Source organism: Candoia aspera, chromosome 6 (genome assembly GCF_035149785.1).
Source record: "Candoia aspera isolate rCanAsp1 chromosome 6, rCanAsp1.hap2, whole genome shotgun sequence".
In the NCBI taxonomy this organism is placed as follows: domain Eukaryota; kingdom Metazoa; phylum Chordata; class Lepidosauria; order Squamata; family Boidae; genus Candoia; species Candoia aspera.
Genome location: NC_086158.1, coordinates 83,858,807 through 83,875,796, shown reverse-complemented (window position 1 = coordinate 83,875,796; position 16,990 = coordinate 83,858,807). Strand labels below are relative to the sequence as shown.

At 39.9% G+C, this 16,990-nt stretch overlaps 1 protein-coding gene across 1 annotated transcript in view; it reads right to left on the bottom strand.

The window, feature by feature from the left end:
* The window catches only part of CTNNA3 (catenin alpha 3), a 781,530-nt gene that overhangs the window by 609,248 nt on the left and 155,292 nt on the right, over positions 1-16,990 (bottom strand). The window contains exon 7 of the mRNA XM_063307559.1: positions 9,914-10,117. Coding sequence (XP_063163629.1) covers positions 9,914-10,117 — 204 coding nt within the window. The remainder of the gene's footprint in view (positions 1-9,913; positions 10,118-16,990) is intronic.

The following is a 16,990-nucleotide window of genomic DNA, read 5'->3' as shown; positions in this document are numbered from 1 at the left end:
CAATCATTCAATGTCAACAGTGATAAAAAAGTAACTTTGCAACCAATCCTCACACTTACGACCTTCACAGGTCTGTAAAGCAAAGGAAAGCTGAAGTAAGATCATAAGCAGTCGCAGTTTCACTTAGCGACCGATTCACTTAACGACAGAGTTGCCAGTACCTATTGTGGTTGCTAAACGAGGACTACCTGTGTATAAATTGGGGCTGTCAGGTGAGATTCTGATGCTCCTGGGACAAGATCAGGCAATGGTAGCTCTTAAACAAAGAATTTCTGACATAGAATTACAACCAGAATATACCAAAGTGTCACTTGGTATTACTAACCCCCTTCTTAGCCCATTTCCAGTTTGTATTTGTAACCTGTTCTTAAAAGCAAAGTAGACGGTACACAACTACAGGCCTTCTTTATCATGTATGTTCCACTGCATAGTGCATTCTGTTTGGTTTGATTTTTTAATGAAATCTGGGCCAGTGACCCAGAATAGAGTTGGACTGACATTTTTACTCTTCAGTTATACTTGAAAAGCTTAATGTTTCAAAATACGTCAAAAAAATTACTGTGACCAATTTTATATTTGCCTTGACTGACAATAATGCACTATTATTAATCTGTTAATAAATAATAATACATTTATTATACCAATAAATAAACATCTTTAAAACTAATATGCTGTATTCGAAATCAGAACACACATTGTACAGAAATAGACAGTGCTTTTAGAACACGCAGAGGTATTCACTGAATGCAAAACAAGGTGTTGTTTAACTGGTCTAATGCTGTAAATTATATTAATCTTTTGTTGTTTATTCGTTTAGTCGCTTCCGACTCTTCGTGACTTCATGGACCAGCTCACGCCAGAGCTTCCTGTCGGTCGTCAACACCCCCAGCTCCCTCAGGGACGATTCCGTCACCTCTAGAATATCATCCATCCACCTTGCCCTTGGTCGGCCCCTCTTCCTTTTGCCTTCCACTCTCCCTAGCATCAGCATCTTCTCCAGGGTGTCCTGTCTTCTCATTATGTGGCCAAAGTATTTCAGTTTGGCCTTTAATATCATTCCCTCAAGTGAGCAGTCTGGCTTTATTTCCTGGAGGATGGACTGGTTGGATCTTCTTGCAGTCCAAGGCACTCTCAGAATTTTCCTCCAACACCACAGTTCAAAAGCATCTATCTTCCTTCGCTCAGCCTTCCTTATGGTCCAGCTCTCGCAGCCATATGTTACTACGGGGAACACCATTGCTTTAACTATGCGGACCTTTGTTGTCAGTGTGATGTCTCTGCTCTTAACTATTTTATCGAGATTTGTCATTGCTCTTCTTCCAAGGATTAAGCGTCTTCTGATTTCCTGACTGCAGTCAGCATCTGCAGTAATCTTTGCACCTAGGAATACAAAGTCTTTCACTGCTTCTACATTTTCTCCCTCTATTTGCCAGTTATCAATCAAGCTGGTTGCCATAATCTTGGTTTTTTTGAGGTTTAGCTGCAAACCAGCTTTTGCACTTTCTTCTTTCACCTTCATCATAAGGCTCCTCAGTTCCTCTTCGCTTTCAGCCATCAAAGTGGTATCATCTGCATATCTGAGATTGTTAATGTTTCTTCCAGAGATTTTAACTCCAGCCTTGGATTCCTCAAGGCCAGCTTGTCGCATGATGTGTTCTGCGTACAAGTTGAATAGGTAGGGTGAGAGGATACAGCCCTGCCGTACTCCTTTCCCAATCTTAAACCAGTCTGTTGTTCCGTGGTCTGTTCTTACTGTTGCTACTTGGTCGTTATACAGATTCTTCAGGAGGCAGACAAGATGACTTGGTATCCCCATACCACTAAGAACTTGCCACAATTTGTTATGGTCCACACAGTCAAAGGCTTTAGAATAGTCAATAAAACAGAAATAGATGTTTTTCTGAAACTCCCTGGCTTTTTCCATTATCCAGCGGATATTGGCAATTTGGTCTCTAGTTCCTCTGCCTTTTCTAAACCCAGTTTGTACATCTGGCAATTCTCGCTCCATGAACTGCTGAAGTCTACCTTGCAGGATCTTGAGCATTACCTTACTGGCATGTGAAATGAGTGCCACTGTTCGATAGTTTGAACATTCTTTAGTGTTTCCCTTTTTTGGTATGGGGATATAAGTTGATTTTTTCCAGTCTGATGGCCATTCTTGTGTTTTCCAAATTTGCTGGCATATAGCATGCATTACCTTGACAGCATCATCTTGCAAGATTTTGAACAGTTCAGCTGGGATGCCGTCGTCTCCTGTTGCCTTGTTATTAGCAATGCTTCTTAAGGCCCATTCAACCTCACTCTTCAGGATGTCTGGCTCTAGCTCACTGACAACACCGTCAAAGCTATCCCCGATATTGTTATCCTTCCTATACAGGTCTTCTGTATATTCTTGCCACCTTTTCTTGATCTCTTTTTCTTCTGTTAGGTCCTTGCCATCTTTGTTTTTGATCATACCCATTTTGGCCTGGAATTTACCTCCAATGTTTCTAATTTTCTGGAAGAGGTCTCTTGTCCTTCCTATTCTATTGTCTTCTTCCACTTCCGCGCATTGCTTGTTTAAAAATAATTCCTTATCTCTTCTGGCTAACCTCTGGAATTTTGCATTTAATTGGGCATATCTCCCCCTATCACTGTTGCCTTTTGCTTTCCTTCTTTCTTGGGCTACTTCTAGTGTCTCAGCAGACAGCCATTTTGCCTTCTTGGTTTTCTCTTTCTTTGGGATGTATTTTGTTGCTGCCTCCTGAACAATGCTGCCAACTTCTGTCCAGAGTTCTTCCGGGACCCTATCTACTAAGTCCAGTCCCTTAAATCTATTCTTCACCTCCACTGCATATTCCTTAGGAATATTAGTGAGCTCATATCTAGCTGATCTGTGGGTCTTCCCTAATCTCTTTAGTCTGATCCTAAATTGTGCAAGAAGAAGTTCGTGATCTGAACTACAGTCAGCTCCAGGCCTTGTTTTTACCGACTGTACAGATGTCCGCCACCTTTGGCTGCAAAGGATGTAATCAATCTGATTTCGGTGTTGTCCATCTGGTGAAGTCCATGTATAAAGCCGTCTCTTAGGTTGTTGGAAGAGAGTGTTTGTTATGCAGAGTGAATTGTCTTGGCAAAATTCTATCAGCCTATGTCCTGCTTCATTTTGTTCTCCCAGGCCATACTTACCTGTAATTCGAGGTGTCATTTGACTGCCCACCTTAGCATTCCAGTCTCCTGTGATGAAAATAACATCTCTTTTAGGTGTGTTGTCCAGTAGGTGCTGCAGATCCTCATAGAACTGCTCTACTTCAGCTTCTTCAGCATTTGTGGTTGGGGCGTATATTTGGATCACTGTGATGTTAGATGGCTTGCCCTGAATTCGAATTGAGATCATTCTGTCATTTTTTGGGTTGTATCCAAGCACTGCTTTAGCCACTTTACTATTAATTATGAAGGCTACTCCATTTCTTCTGTGGTCCTCTTGTCCACAGTAGTAGATCTGGTGGTCATTTGATGTGAAGTGGCCCATTCCAGTCCATTTCAGTTCACTGACGCCCAGAATGTCTATCTTTAATCTTGACATCTCACCAATAACCACATCCAATTTGCCCTGGCTCATAGATCTTACATTCCAGGTTCCAATGGTGTGTTGATCCTTAGAACATCGGATTCGCCGTTCACCACCAGCACCGTCGGCCGCTAGCCGTCCTTTCGGCTTTGAGCTAGCTGCGTCATCACGTCTGGGGCTAGTTGAACTCATCCTCTGTTCCTCCCCAGTAGCATTTTGACCATCTTCCGACCTGGGGGTCTCATCTTCCGATGGTATACCGACATATCTCTGGTTGTACTGATCCATTTAGTTTTCACGGCAAGAATACTGGGGTGGGTTGCCATTACCTTCCCCAGGGATCGCATTTAGTCTGACCTCTCTGTCATGACCTTCCCGTCTTGGGTGGCCCTTCACGGTTTAGCTCATGGCATCATTGAGGTGCTCAAGCTCCAGCACTACGACAAGGTAACGATCCTTTGCTGAAGATATTAATCTTACCTCATTTCAAATTCAGTTTTATCCATTAATAGCCATGTTGTATATTTCATAACTTCAATGTATGCTTCTCTATTATAAAAATAATAGTTTATATTCCTCAATTTGATTTATTGCATAATTTTTAAAAATGTGTAATGTAAAGGTAAAGGTTTCCCTTGACATTAAGTCCAGTCGTGTCCGACTCTAGGGGGCGGTGCTCATCTCCGTTTCAAAGTCGAAGAGCCGGCGTTTGTCCATAGACACATCCTGGTCATGTGGCCAGCATGACTGAATGGAACGCTGTTACCTGCCTGCCAAAGCGGTACCTATTAATCGACTGCCATTTGCATGTTTTCAAACTGCTAGGTTGGCAGGAGCTGGGACTAGCAACGGGAGCTCACCCCCTCACGCAGATTCAAACCGCCAACCTTCCGATCGGCAAGCTCAGCAGCTCAGCGGTTTAACCTGCAGCATTCCATATTTTTATTCTTTTTTTTTAAATAAATCTTTACAGTATCTTAGAAGAATGCAAAATATAAGCAAAATACCAAGATACGTGAAAATAACAAAACTAAATGAAACAACCCTTAACAACAACCCTTAAACTTTAAAAAAAATAGAAACCAAAAGGAGAGGAAAGGAAAGGAAAGGAAAGGAAAGGAAAAAAATCAGACAAACTTAAAAAAAAATCCATCCTAGGGTCTCAGCCAGGGTTTCTACTACATGATGTTAGAAGTGGGATCAGGTGGGTGCTAGAGGGTAGCCACAGTCCATTTTCCCCCCTTTTTTCAACTTTTTTTTAAAAAAAGAACACTGTTGCTTTGTGCTTAGCAGACACAGACAAATGGACATTATTTCTTTCTTTTCAGTCACCTTGAACGCTGTTTAAGCTGAATAATGGGCTGGATGAAGCTGAAATTAAATCTTAACAAGATGGAGCGCTTTTCAGCAAGAGAAACTGGACTTGGAGGTCAGGTCTTCATCTGTACTGGATGGGATTGCCCTTCTTCTGAAAGAACTGACCTGCAATTTGAGAGTATACCCTGATTTCGAGCTGTCAGAACCCAGGCTGCAGTTATAGCAAAGAGTACTACCACACAATTACTTTAAATGTGCCAGCTGCAATTGTTCCTGAACCAGTCACATTTAGAAATAGTGACCACATCTTGACTAAATCTCAAACTTACTCATGCAATATGCTCTAAATGGACCTACCATGGTTTCCTGAAGCTTTAGCTGCTACAAAATGAAGCAGCCAGGCCTTTGTTGCCCAATATTTTCCAGGCTCTATTTAAGATTTTAGTTTTTGTATCTGTAAATTAAGGGCTTGATTATCTCAGGGAGTCCCTTTTTTGCTACAAATCCATCTGGCCTTTAACATTTGCAGAACAGGTTTCATTTGCATTGCTCCCAAACTATGACATTCAATCCCAAAGAAATCATGTGTAACCACTGCTCTCTCTGCCTTTACAACAGCAACCAAGAAGCATCTCTTTTCATCAGGCTTTCAATTTTAATGGTTATTCATTTAAACATTGGTTTTAGTTTCTGTTGTTGTATTTTAGCTGTTGGTAGGCACTTTCAGTGTTCATGGGGATAGAAGGCACGTTATAAATCAAATAAATAAAAATGAAATGAAATGAAATGAAATGAAATGGGTTTAACATTGCAAGCCATTTTACTTAAGAGTTTAGTTTCAGCTATGATATTATCTGCAGTGCAGTAACTCAGCACTAGTTTAATGTATTTGCTGGAACAAGTTTTGCTAAGCAAGCTTTAGTTATCCAAGGGGAAGAGAAGAAATATTCCTAAATGAACCATTAAGGTATACTTTGTGATTATATAGCTAAATGTTCTCCTTCGTAATGTTCAGAATTGTATCTTAGGGATTCCTAACATGCTATTTCTTCAGCTTCTATATAAGCCTACAAATGGCTTCACATGATTTTCACTATTTAGATCAGGGTTCCTCAACCTTGGCAGCTCTAAGCTGTGCGGACTTCGACTCCTAGAATTCCCCAGCCAGCTTTGCTGGCTGGGGAATTCTGGGAGTCGAAGTCCGCACAGCTTAGAGTTGCCAAGGTTGAGGAACCCTGATATAGATATTACTTCCCATACCTCTAGAAAGGCTCTCAGGAGAAATGATGATACACTTGGATATAACAGGAGATATAATTCCATATTTCTTTATACTGGGCTGCAGGACTCTGCTTAATATATGGTGCCTTTTTTAATTTGCTTGTTGTATAGGAAGTGCTAAGAAGGGCAAAAGGAGCAGATTTTCTTGTTTTAAATAAAAACAGAAACAAAAAACAAAAACCAGAACAGAACAGAACAGAACAAAACATTGGCAATTGTGGTATTAAATCATGCAAAGTTCAGTTCCCAGGCTCAGTCCTACTGACCTCCAATGTACTTGTTTATTTTGTACAAGGATATCTAATATTATTTCTAAAAGTACAAAAGCATACTGAATATCTTTAATACTCTATTGCCCTTGTTGGCAGATTGCTAGGAAAGCCTTTGGCCCAGGAGAGATCAGAAAAGTCACACACCAGGCATTTCTATAAAAATAATTTTATTTACAGAAAGAAAAACATATTTAAAAGCTTCTGCATTCTTACAGGCTCTCAGTGAGAGCTGCTTAACTCTCTCCATGCCTATACAGAAGGGAAACTGAAACTAAAACAAGTCCAGGCAAGTTCTTCCCCTCAGGTGCAAAAATTAACATCCAAAAAGGAGACAATTAAACCTCTTCACCCGGCCAAAATGATTAGTTACCATAGTAACCTTAACCTGTAGTAGAAAACATTAACAGCCCTTTGTTAGGAAATGTGTTCTGTAACAAAATTGTGAGGCTATAAGAAGATGGAGATTAGATCATCCCTGAAATGTTGCAGGGTGATAACCCTAAAATGATCCCATTATTATGTTATCGACTACATTCATTTATAATTCTAGATTATCACTTTTTACACAAATAGCATCTAAATATACATTAGGTATCATTTAAAGGTTTAAATCTGTCAGATGATCCATGAATATGTTGGAGGAGGCTGGCTGGGAATAATAATAAAATTTTAGTCCAACACAGCTGGAGGTCAGTAGATAGATGGAAGTAGGGTTACAATAATTCTATAGCAATGTGTAATCTCAGAATGTATTTTGTTTCTGCACAGAACACCATCTGTGGGACCATTATGCTAATTCAGAAGAACATTTCAGGACTAATGCACTTGAATCTTGGGTATACAGCAGCATAATCAGATCAAAAGTTCAATGCATTGTTCACTCAAAAGGAGACCCCTTCCTTGATTCATGCAGCTTTTCCTTTGTGATGAGTTCATTGCTGTTACTTTATGCGTTGTAAGCTTTTCACATGTGAGCTATATCAAAGACGTAGGAATTGACATGCAGTGTAGCAGCAAAAGCCAATTTAATACTTTAAATCAAAGTAAACGGGGTTAGACTAGGTTACAATAAGTAATAACATGGGAATATGAGAGATGAGTTTTCTAGTATCTGAAAACTGAACAACAGTATAGGAGTTTCAATACCTACATCAGATATAATAAACCCACAAGGCCTCATTTCTAACTGCCAGATCTCCGTTTTCTATTAGGATTTGCCTATGTGAAGAAACAAACCAAATTGTTTGCCTAGAAAACTGTACTGAACACCTTAATTCTCCATCTCTCATTTCTCATAAATAAACATTAAAGTGAAATTTTTAAGAAACGCATAGCGTTTGTACATTATTAAAGTAAATAATCAGTGCCTGCAAAATTCCCTCAACTGTGTTAATAATAAATCCCATCACCTCTGAATACAAAGGGCAGTATATGGGAGTACAAAGTGCTTTTTAAAAAGAAATATATCTCATTAATATACAAGAACATAGTGGTTTAAATAAAGAGCGCTACCCCTAAAACTGGCAAGCAGGTCCATATCAAGACTGCTTTATGCAGATGATGGGGTAATCTACCTGCAGACACCAGTACAACTGAGAAGAGTCATAAGGAGACCATCCCACTTTTGCAAAGATTACTTATTGCAAATCAATTACCAAAAAAACAAAAAACAAAACACCCTTCAACTCCCAGAATTCCCCAGCCAGCATGCTACAGGTACACAGCTTATCTCAGTTTTCTGCAACTTTCTGAGGTCAAACCATTGGCCCAGCTCCTGTATGTACAGTACAAATTAATTTCTTACACAAGCTGGTCCAGATAGCAAAATACATCACTAACATAGCCCTATGGCTGGAGGCAAGGCTGCTGAGGGTTGAGACAAAGTCATGGCTAAATATTTTCAACGACTGGCTGAAGATTAACCTTCAGCACTACAGCTGGATCTTTCTTATCTTGCTAGACAAATTCCAATCCACCTGGAAACAGCGAATTGGAGACCAAGTTCAGGATTTTGGTTTTGCATGAGAGGCTCTGCTGGCTCTGGGACAGGGTCAGGCTATGACAGCTCTTAAGACAAAGGATCCATGACACAGAACTGCAAATTGAATACAGCAAACCACCAGCTAGAATACAACAGGGACCTAGTTAAAGCCTGTTTCAAACCAGCCCAGGATCTCAACCAGCTCGCAATAAATAAATTCCACAGAGCCTTTACATTGTTTCACGTCTTGCCATTAGCTGGAGAACAAGTTTCAGAATTCTCTGTGTGCAGGGAGGACTTGCCCCTGTCAATTTGACAACAGTGAATCGCTGGACTATATTGTCACTGGACTATATTGAGATAGGTGCTGCAAGCTTCTAATCAACTCTTAGGCCATTTTCTGGGTGACCAGATGATTTTTATGGAAAACTCCTGGCAAATAAAGGCTTTAAAGCAAAACATGCTGTTGCTAAGTTTGCATTGGTAGCCTGCAGAATTCCTGCTTTACACAGGGAAAATCAATTTAGATTACTGCTTGCATTGTGTAGACCAGAGCATTGCACAGAGCATTAGGATGCTGCATTATTCTTACCTCATTTTACTGTATTTTGCTTTAAATGAAAAATGTTGCCTAGAACACTGCATGTATCCATATATTTGCCAGGAGTCAAGACTGAGTTGAAGGGAAAAAAGAAGAATAATGCCAGAAACCTCCTTTATAACTCTTCATGAAAACTAGCAGTGTTTTCATTAAATACCAAAATCAAATGATTTGTCTCCTGTTCTGCTGACTTACTGTCAAAATGTGATTGTAAAGCCCTGTAGAAGAGATAACAGAAATTATTCCAGTCTAAAGAGACTCCAGGCATTTTCAGATCAGAAGGACTACACAGAGAATAAGTGACCAGGATGGGTAGTGTCACAGTGGCTAATCCTTCTCCAATTGTCATCTGTCCAGTGGACTGTCAGAACGGAGCCCCATACGTACAGCTGTGTATATAGGGCACCTATGGATGATGGATGAATCCTTCCCCCTTCCCTCTATACAAGCTCTCTAAGCACAAATTCCTGTCTAAATAACTCCCCCATCAAATAGTAGGAATAGAAACTTTTTCCTTTCTGCATTATCTTCCTCGAAATGTATTTGAATCCATAATCCGATAATGATCTGGCTGAAAGCTAGAAATGGGAAGGTGACCCCTTCCATTGCTCTGTGCACAGTCTCTACACATGTTACTGTACATTCTACTATATTTGATCCAGAAATTTTTCTTCTCCAACTTATGAAAGTTGCATAATTGAAGGGAAAAGAAGGATGGCATAACAACAGCACCTTTAAACTCATTTGCCACCTTTCCACATATGCAAAATGACAAGAATTGATTGAAAAACAGTAATAAATAAATATAAAGGATGCCAGTAACTATTGGATTAACTTTACCTTGGAGACAATGCAGAAAATATACAGATTTAAAAACAACAACAACAACAGTGGAATAGTCAACAACTTACATTATTCATGTACTCTGAAAGGAGGTCTTGAAGAGCCTGGCGAATGGCATTACACTCAGTGATGATGCGCTCACGGTGAAGGTCACGGGTACAGGAAGAATCTGCTAATAAAGCAGCTCCGCTAATAATTCCCTCTAAACGTTTTTCAAGTGATGGCCTTATTTGGTCTTCACTTACAGTAAGAGGATCCAAGGCAACCAAACTCTAGGAAAAGAATTAAAAGGAATATAAAGCAAGCTCAGATTAAACTCTCAGAGACATAGACAATGCTTATCCATGAACATCCGGGCTATCTAGAAACATCAGTTCCAATGAACTGTGCTCCCTCACAGGACACTTACTTGAGGGTTCTTCTGGATTGATGTTTCCTGTCAGAGCAGCAGGTAGAGGCTGTGTCAAGGAGAACTTTTGCCCAGCTTATACCAGTGTGCCAAGTACAGCTGTACCTTAGTCTGGAAGCCCTGATTATGGTGACTAATGCCCTTTTGCTGTGCAGCTCTACTACTACAACGTATTCTCCATGGGGCTGCCCTTGAAGATGACTTGAAATCTACACAAAGAGCTGAGCCTTTTCTGGCGGTACGGCCTAACTATGGATCAACATTTGGTTGATCCAAAAAGCGGATGCTACACCTGTGGGAAAACCCTAGGAAGAAATATCTATAGTATAGCTATAGCTATAGATCTATACCTATACCTATATCTATTTCTACAGTATATCTATATCGTACTGTTTGCAGTTCACATTTTTTTAACATTGTCTAGTCATGTATTGTAGTAAATGAGCCAGTTTCTCTTTCTGTCTTCTGCTACTGACTTGTAGTTTTACTATATTTTCTTGCTTTTTTTATTTTAATGTTTAATTTCACTTCAAGCTCATAAAAGGAGAAGGGACAAAATTCACATAAAGACATTCATGCCAACATATTCATGCCAACCATCCTCATGTTTGAACATTTTCCCTTGCTTTAGTGTCTCTTTAACCTTCATTTTTAAACATCAATAACAACAAAAATCAAGCAAGATTGAACATTCCTATTCAGATGACATAAAATTAGCCGTATCAGACCAAACAGATAAACATAGTTTTGCATAGAATAAAAAAGATGAATCCATTTCCGGAAGATCTTAAGTGGAAAAAAGTAGAATATAATAGGTTTTCCTTAGTTATTTTCATCATGTTATTTCACTACATGATTGTGCTGGTTATACCTACCATCTTCCTACTTCAGCCTGGCTGGGGATTGGGGTGGGGGACTGCAAGTATTGGAAGCTGTTATTCCAGCATCAAGTTATGAAAGGTTAGCTTACTCCCATTTTCAAGGTAGGAAATTTTCAAGATAGTGGGAGAAAGCAGGAACCATGATAGGCAAGGCCCTTCCCACTTCTTTGTATATTAAAAGCAAGTCTGAAAAACATTCTGAACAATGTATAGGTAAATAACTTCACATTAGAGTTCTCCTCTGTTGTCAACCCACGGTTAATATTTTGTATTCCACGTTCATAGGAACGAGGTAACACTGATGCTATACGATATGCTTTCAATGTCAAGTGATAACTCTCTATTCCCCCAGGCTTTTAAAATATTTAAATACTATTTAAGTCTATTGGCTTCCAATTGTATTGGATGAGGACACAGAATACCTACATTTCCTAGACATGGTTCCTGTTTTCAGGATTAATCTGATAGGCTAGACGTAAAAGGAAAAAAAAATAGATGGAATGTACCCCAGATACAGCTAGTGTTTGTAAATTACCCTATGAATGTTGCTTTTGAAGGTAGCATCACATATGTCCCTAAAATAACAAAGTTGCTGGATCTTTTAGTCTTTGATAGGAAATGATTTCACAAGTTAAAGAATCATGCTGCATGGAACAAACTGATCTTAGATGTGCTTTTTTCAGGGGTGCCCACTTTTGATAACAGCAGGAATATTCTCATTTCATCTTCTACAAATGTCAGATGTTTTGCTATTTCCTTTTATGTGATTGTGTTGTTATTAAAAATGCAGCCTCATATGGTAGGAATTCACAGATTCAGGACAATTGCTGCCTGTAATGCAGAATTAGTGGAATAAGGCAGGACGTATCAATTCACAGATAAAGAGTAGGACTGCACAGTGCTTCAGCTTCAGTTTCCAAAACTTGCTTCCAAGTGCTCAGGGCCACTAATCAAACACCTATCTCAACTCTTTAAAGCAACTCCATCTTTTCCTAGGATCACATGGCTGTGAAAGGCAACTAGAGAAAAGACACATCTGCTTTAAACAGTCGCATACAGGTACTACAAACCCCTTTTGAAACTAAATCCAAAGCATTGCACAGTCCCAATAGATAGGGTTTCAAAATTCCTTCTGTTCCCAGGAGCCGTGGGTTCAGTTTTCAAAATATGAATGTAAGGAAGTGGAGTATGCACTTTGTAAAAATATGAACAACTGGAAAAAAAACATCAAGAGGTGTTTTCTTCATTGCATTGTATGTGTCATTACAGCATCAAACACCACTTCTCAATCCCAGCATGATGTAGTTAATAATTTAATCACATATGTGGGGTGAGTAACGGAAATACTGAAACTGGAAAGAAAAATCTTTCAGCTTTTGCTTTCTTCGGCAGCTCCTGTATGAGTAAAAGGACACGATGGCCAATGAGACAGTTACAGAATAGCAGAGACCTTATTTGCAATATTGGAGTTACCTGAAGCAAGAACAGTGCAGACAAGTAAAGACTTTCACATACATAGACCTGAAGTTGTAATACCACATAGATGACAATTTATTATACAATTTATTATAATTGAGAAGTTTGTAGGAAAAGAGCAAAGTGGAACTAAACATTGATTCAGCAAATATTTGGCTACTGAAATCTTTTATTCAATGAACATGTTTTATTATTTCAATATTTCTCTTAGTTAGTCACTCTTGTGTATATTGTGTGTGTCAAAGTGCTAGAAAGCATTTGGCCTGAGATATCAGAAAAATCACACACCAGGCATTTCTATAAAAATAAATTTATTTACAGAAAGCACAAAAACATATTTACAAGCTGTGCATTCACACATGCTCAGAGAGGACTGAGCTGCAACTGGGCTGGAAGGCTACAAAAGCAAAACCAAAACAAGTCCAGGCAAGTTCCTCCCCCAGGCAATGCAGCTTTAACACCCAAACTGAGGACAATTAAGTTCAACCTCTTCACCCTGCCGATACTTAAGAAAGTACTCAATTACCATGGTAACCTAATGGCTTGGTCCATGCAAAAACAAAGAAATGACAACAGTGTGTATGTATTGGTGTGTGTGCGCGCATGTGTATGTTAAATCTGTGAAATTCTATTTCTTCCAAAATGAAACAAGATAGCTTTGTTTATCAAAAAGCAATACCAACCACATAACATGTAAATTAAGCAGATCAGCTCCTAATTCATGAAAATTGCAAGAGACATTACAAATTCATAAAGTTATTAAAATTCTTTCATCATGATTTTTTTTCCTGGAACTTCTCACAGCAGGGTGAGTATGGTTGAATGCAAAGGAAAACTGAACACTAGAAAGCAGGCTCTATTGGGAGTCTTTTCCAATTACAATAGAAATGCTTGAGAATTAGCAATATTTAATTAAAGAAGAAATATATTTTGCTGTGTGTTCTTTCAGAGAAGAAAATCAAACCATAGCACAACAGTTTAAACTTAATGGGGAGGGGGGAAGAATTTTGAAGAATTACACTGTACATGTGTGCTACATTATCAGAACAAAATAAACTAAATCCCTAATGTCTTACAGGTGGGGGTTTACTCTGGCCCAAGCACAGGATTGTCACACACACGGGCAAGCTACATGATCGGAGGAGAGGGGGTTTCTAGGAGGAAAGGTCCCATCCTGATCTAAAGCCCCACTCCCATCCAGTCCCTAAATCCAACCCTCAGGACTGCTTTTTTCAGTATAGGAGAGGTGAGGAAGGACACAGCAGAAGGCCTATTCTAAATCTGAACTCTGTCATAATTTTTTTTAGCACTTCTAGAAGCCAACATGCACTACAGTGTGAGCCACAGAGGGGGAGCCAGTTACTATGTTGATAAATATTCAGGTGGCACATACTACTTACTACCAATATTTCCAAAACCTCTCAACCAGTCCATAATATTTCAGAGCTTGTCGTGTTTAGGAACTGACACTGCAGTTTAATTTAATGCAAGTACCACCTTACAATTCAAAACTCTTGGTGGCATTTGTTCAGCTTACTCAGGCAGCTCTACCACTGATGTCCCAAGTCTCCTTTATTTTCTTTATAGTTTATTTGTGTGCTGCGGAAGAAAAGATAAATCTTATGGAGAAAAGTAATGAAAGCCTCAGACAAGATCACTGCCTGAAATCAGAAATGCTAAAGCAATGGTTTTTCTGTTGGTGAAAGAACAGCTGTGAAAGAGTAAGAATAAGAAAATAGATTTATTTTTTTATTATTAAAAGTATCACAGACTGCAAGAAGAATTAATCAAAGACCAAATATAGGTGGTAATCAGAAATTAACATACTTTGGGCATGTGAAGGACTAGAAACAAATGATAATGCTTGGCAAGTTGAAGAATTGGAAAACGATGGATAAGGTAGATGGGAAGAATCTACCTAGGAAGAAGACAAGGTAGATGGGAAGCATCTAAGACATTTCAGGAATGTCCTTGGAAGAGCTATACATTTTCATTAGGATAAATCAAAATGCAAGGATTTATCCCTGCAGTAGCCAGGATGTAAGCGTGACTTGATGGTATCTATCATGCCAAAGGTAGTACAATAAATAACAGCCAGAAAGGCCGTGATAATCTACCTGCTTAGAACTATTTTGGGTATTAGAACTGGTTGATTCAAGCCTTACAAAGGTTGATCATTCAGAGAGTGCAAAAACAAAGAGATTTTAATGAGAAATGAAAACATGTACTGAAATATATTATTAGTCCTTTATGGAGAATTACTTGTTATATTATAAATAGTTGCTTCTAACTACAGAAAAGAAGTGATGCATTTTCATCCTAGTTGTCTCCACAGAGAATCTCCCAAAGATGCTCTTCAAGGCTGTTAGAATGATCCAGACTCCAATTTTCTAAATAAGTAGCTAAGGCATATGAATATGTTCATGCTGCCAATTAACTTATAAGAGCCTCTAAGGACACTGTCTTGCAATCAGGTCATTACTATGTCTCTATGTGTCATGTTCCCCGTTGCAAGGCATATGTGCATCACAACGGGGAACATGCACATTAGGTAAGAGGAAGGGATAAGCATAATCCCTAAATCACTCAAGCACCCATATCCAGAAGGGAACCCCCAACACAATAGATAAGCCCTTCAGACCAAACTTAGCACCCATAAAGAGGCAAGGGGAACGCCTTCCCATTCCCCCCAGGGATGCATTCACACCTCCCTCAGGCACGCATGTCCACAGAGTAATGCCCAACATAATGGGAGCACCCATCAGGCAGTAATTAATGCCTATCGGAAGATCGGGGAAACACCTTCAGGGGACGCACCCGGTCCGGACGAAGACAGGGAGACAAAGGAGATCGCCGGGATCGCCCATCAGCTGATGCATCGAGGTCTCAAGCACCCATCCGGTCCTGGCCCGAGGGTGGAGAAGCACAACGTCCACCAGCAAAGTACAAACAGGGCACCCTGTCACCACATAAGGATTCCCGTCTTTCTCTTTGCACGCACTCCGTTCTAATAAAGCCAGAAATCCTTAGACCTTCTAAGTGAGTCTGAGTCTTATTCTGAGCGTGGCTGCCCTGACACTATGTTTTTGCCATCTTAAAGAGGATGGTGGTGAGGTACTTGCTTAAGAAGCTATTTTTGGAGCTGATTGATTTTAACAACTATTGGCGGGTGTCCAATATTCCATATTAAGTAAACTGGATGGGGACACTGGTATTGCAGCTCCAGAAACTCTTACATGAAAAAAATTATCTTTCCCGGATGTGGAAGAATAAACTGAAGCTGAACTCAGACAAAATGGAGTTACTATTGATTCTGGGGGTCACCATCAGGATTTAGCAGATATATCTCTTCTGGATGAGAATGCATTCTCCATTAACAAAAGGATTGGAATCCAGCACTGATGCTGGATAGCCACATAACACCTGCCACTAGGAGAGCTTTTTATTAAGTCTGAATTAATGCAACATGTTCTTCATGGAACAGCTTTTGAGGATGGTCCATGATGGGTGATGCCTCCATGAGGTTTCACATTATTTTAATGCTGAAACAGCTTCACTGATTACCTGTTGCCTTCTGAACCCTAAACTTTTTTAAAAATCATTTAAGAGACTTATATGGCTGCCCATCGTATGTGCCATAACTCTGGGTGGCTCACATCAACAATGATAAAAACATAAAGAAACAGCATCCAAAACACAACTCCCATGCCCTAAAACAATAGTCCCTAATACATGAGCAGCCACAATCACAGGGCTCCAGCTTTACCCTATCCCAATGCCTGGGGGGAAAGCCATTTTTTAAGGCTTCTGGAAAGCTGGAAGTGGGGGGATGGGGGGAGTTTTCAGCGGGGAGAGTGTTCCACAGGGCAAAGGCCAGTCCTAAGAAGGCATGTTTCCTAGGTCCCACTAGATGACAGCATTTAATATAAAGGACCAAGAATGGGCCCACCGTATCTGACCAGGTGGAGCAGGCAGATAACCTCAGGGAGAGGCTGTCCTGCAGATAACCTCAGCCTGTGCCATGAAGGGCTTTAGAGATAACCAACACCTTAAACTGCACCCAGAAAAAAACTGGAAGTCAGTGCAGCTCATGCAACAGTGTAATATGAGCAAACCAAGGGGTGCATGGCTATGTACATGCCGCTGCCTTCTGGATCAGTTGTAATTTCAGGATGGTCCGGAAATCCCAAAGCCATCCCGACTTGCTAGAGTTAAATTGGAGCTGGTTCCTCCTATCCAGACCCTCACACCTTCCAGGGACTGGGTCAGCATCTGAATGGCATCGCCTACCCAGCCAGGGTTGAAGATGTATATGAAGATACCCACCCCGTGCCACAAAATGACCTCACCAAGCAATTTTATGTAGAAGTTAAAGAGGC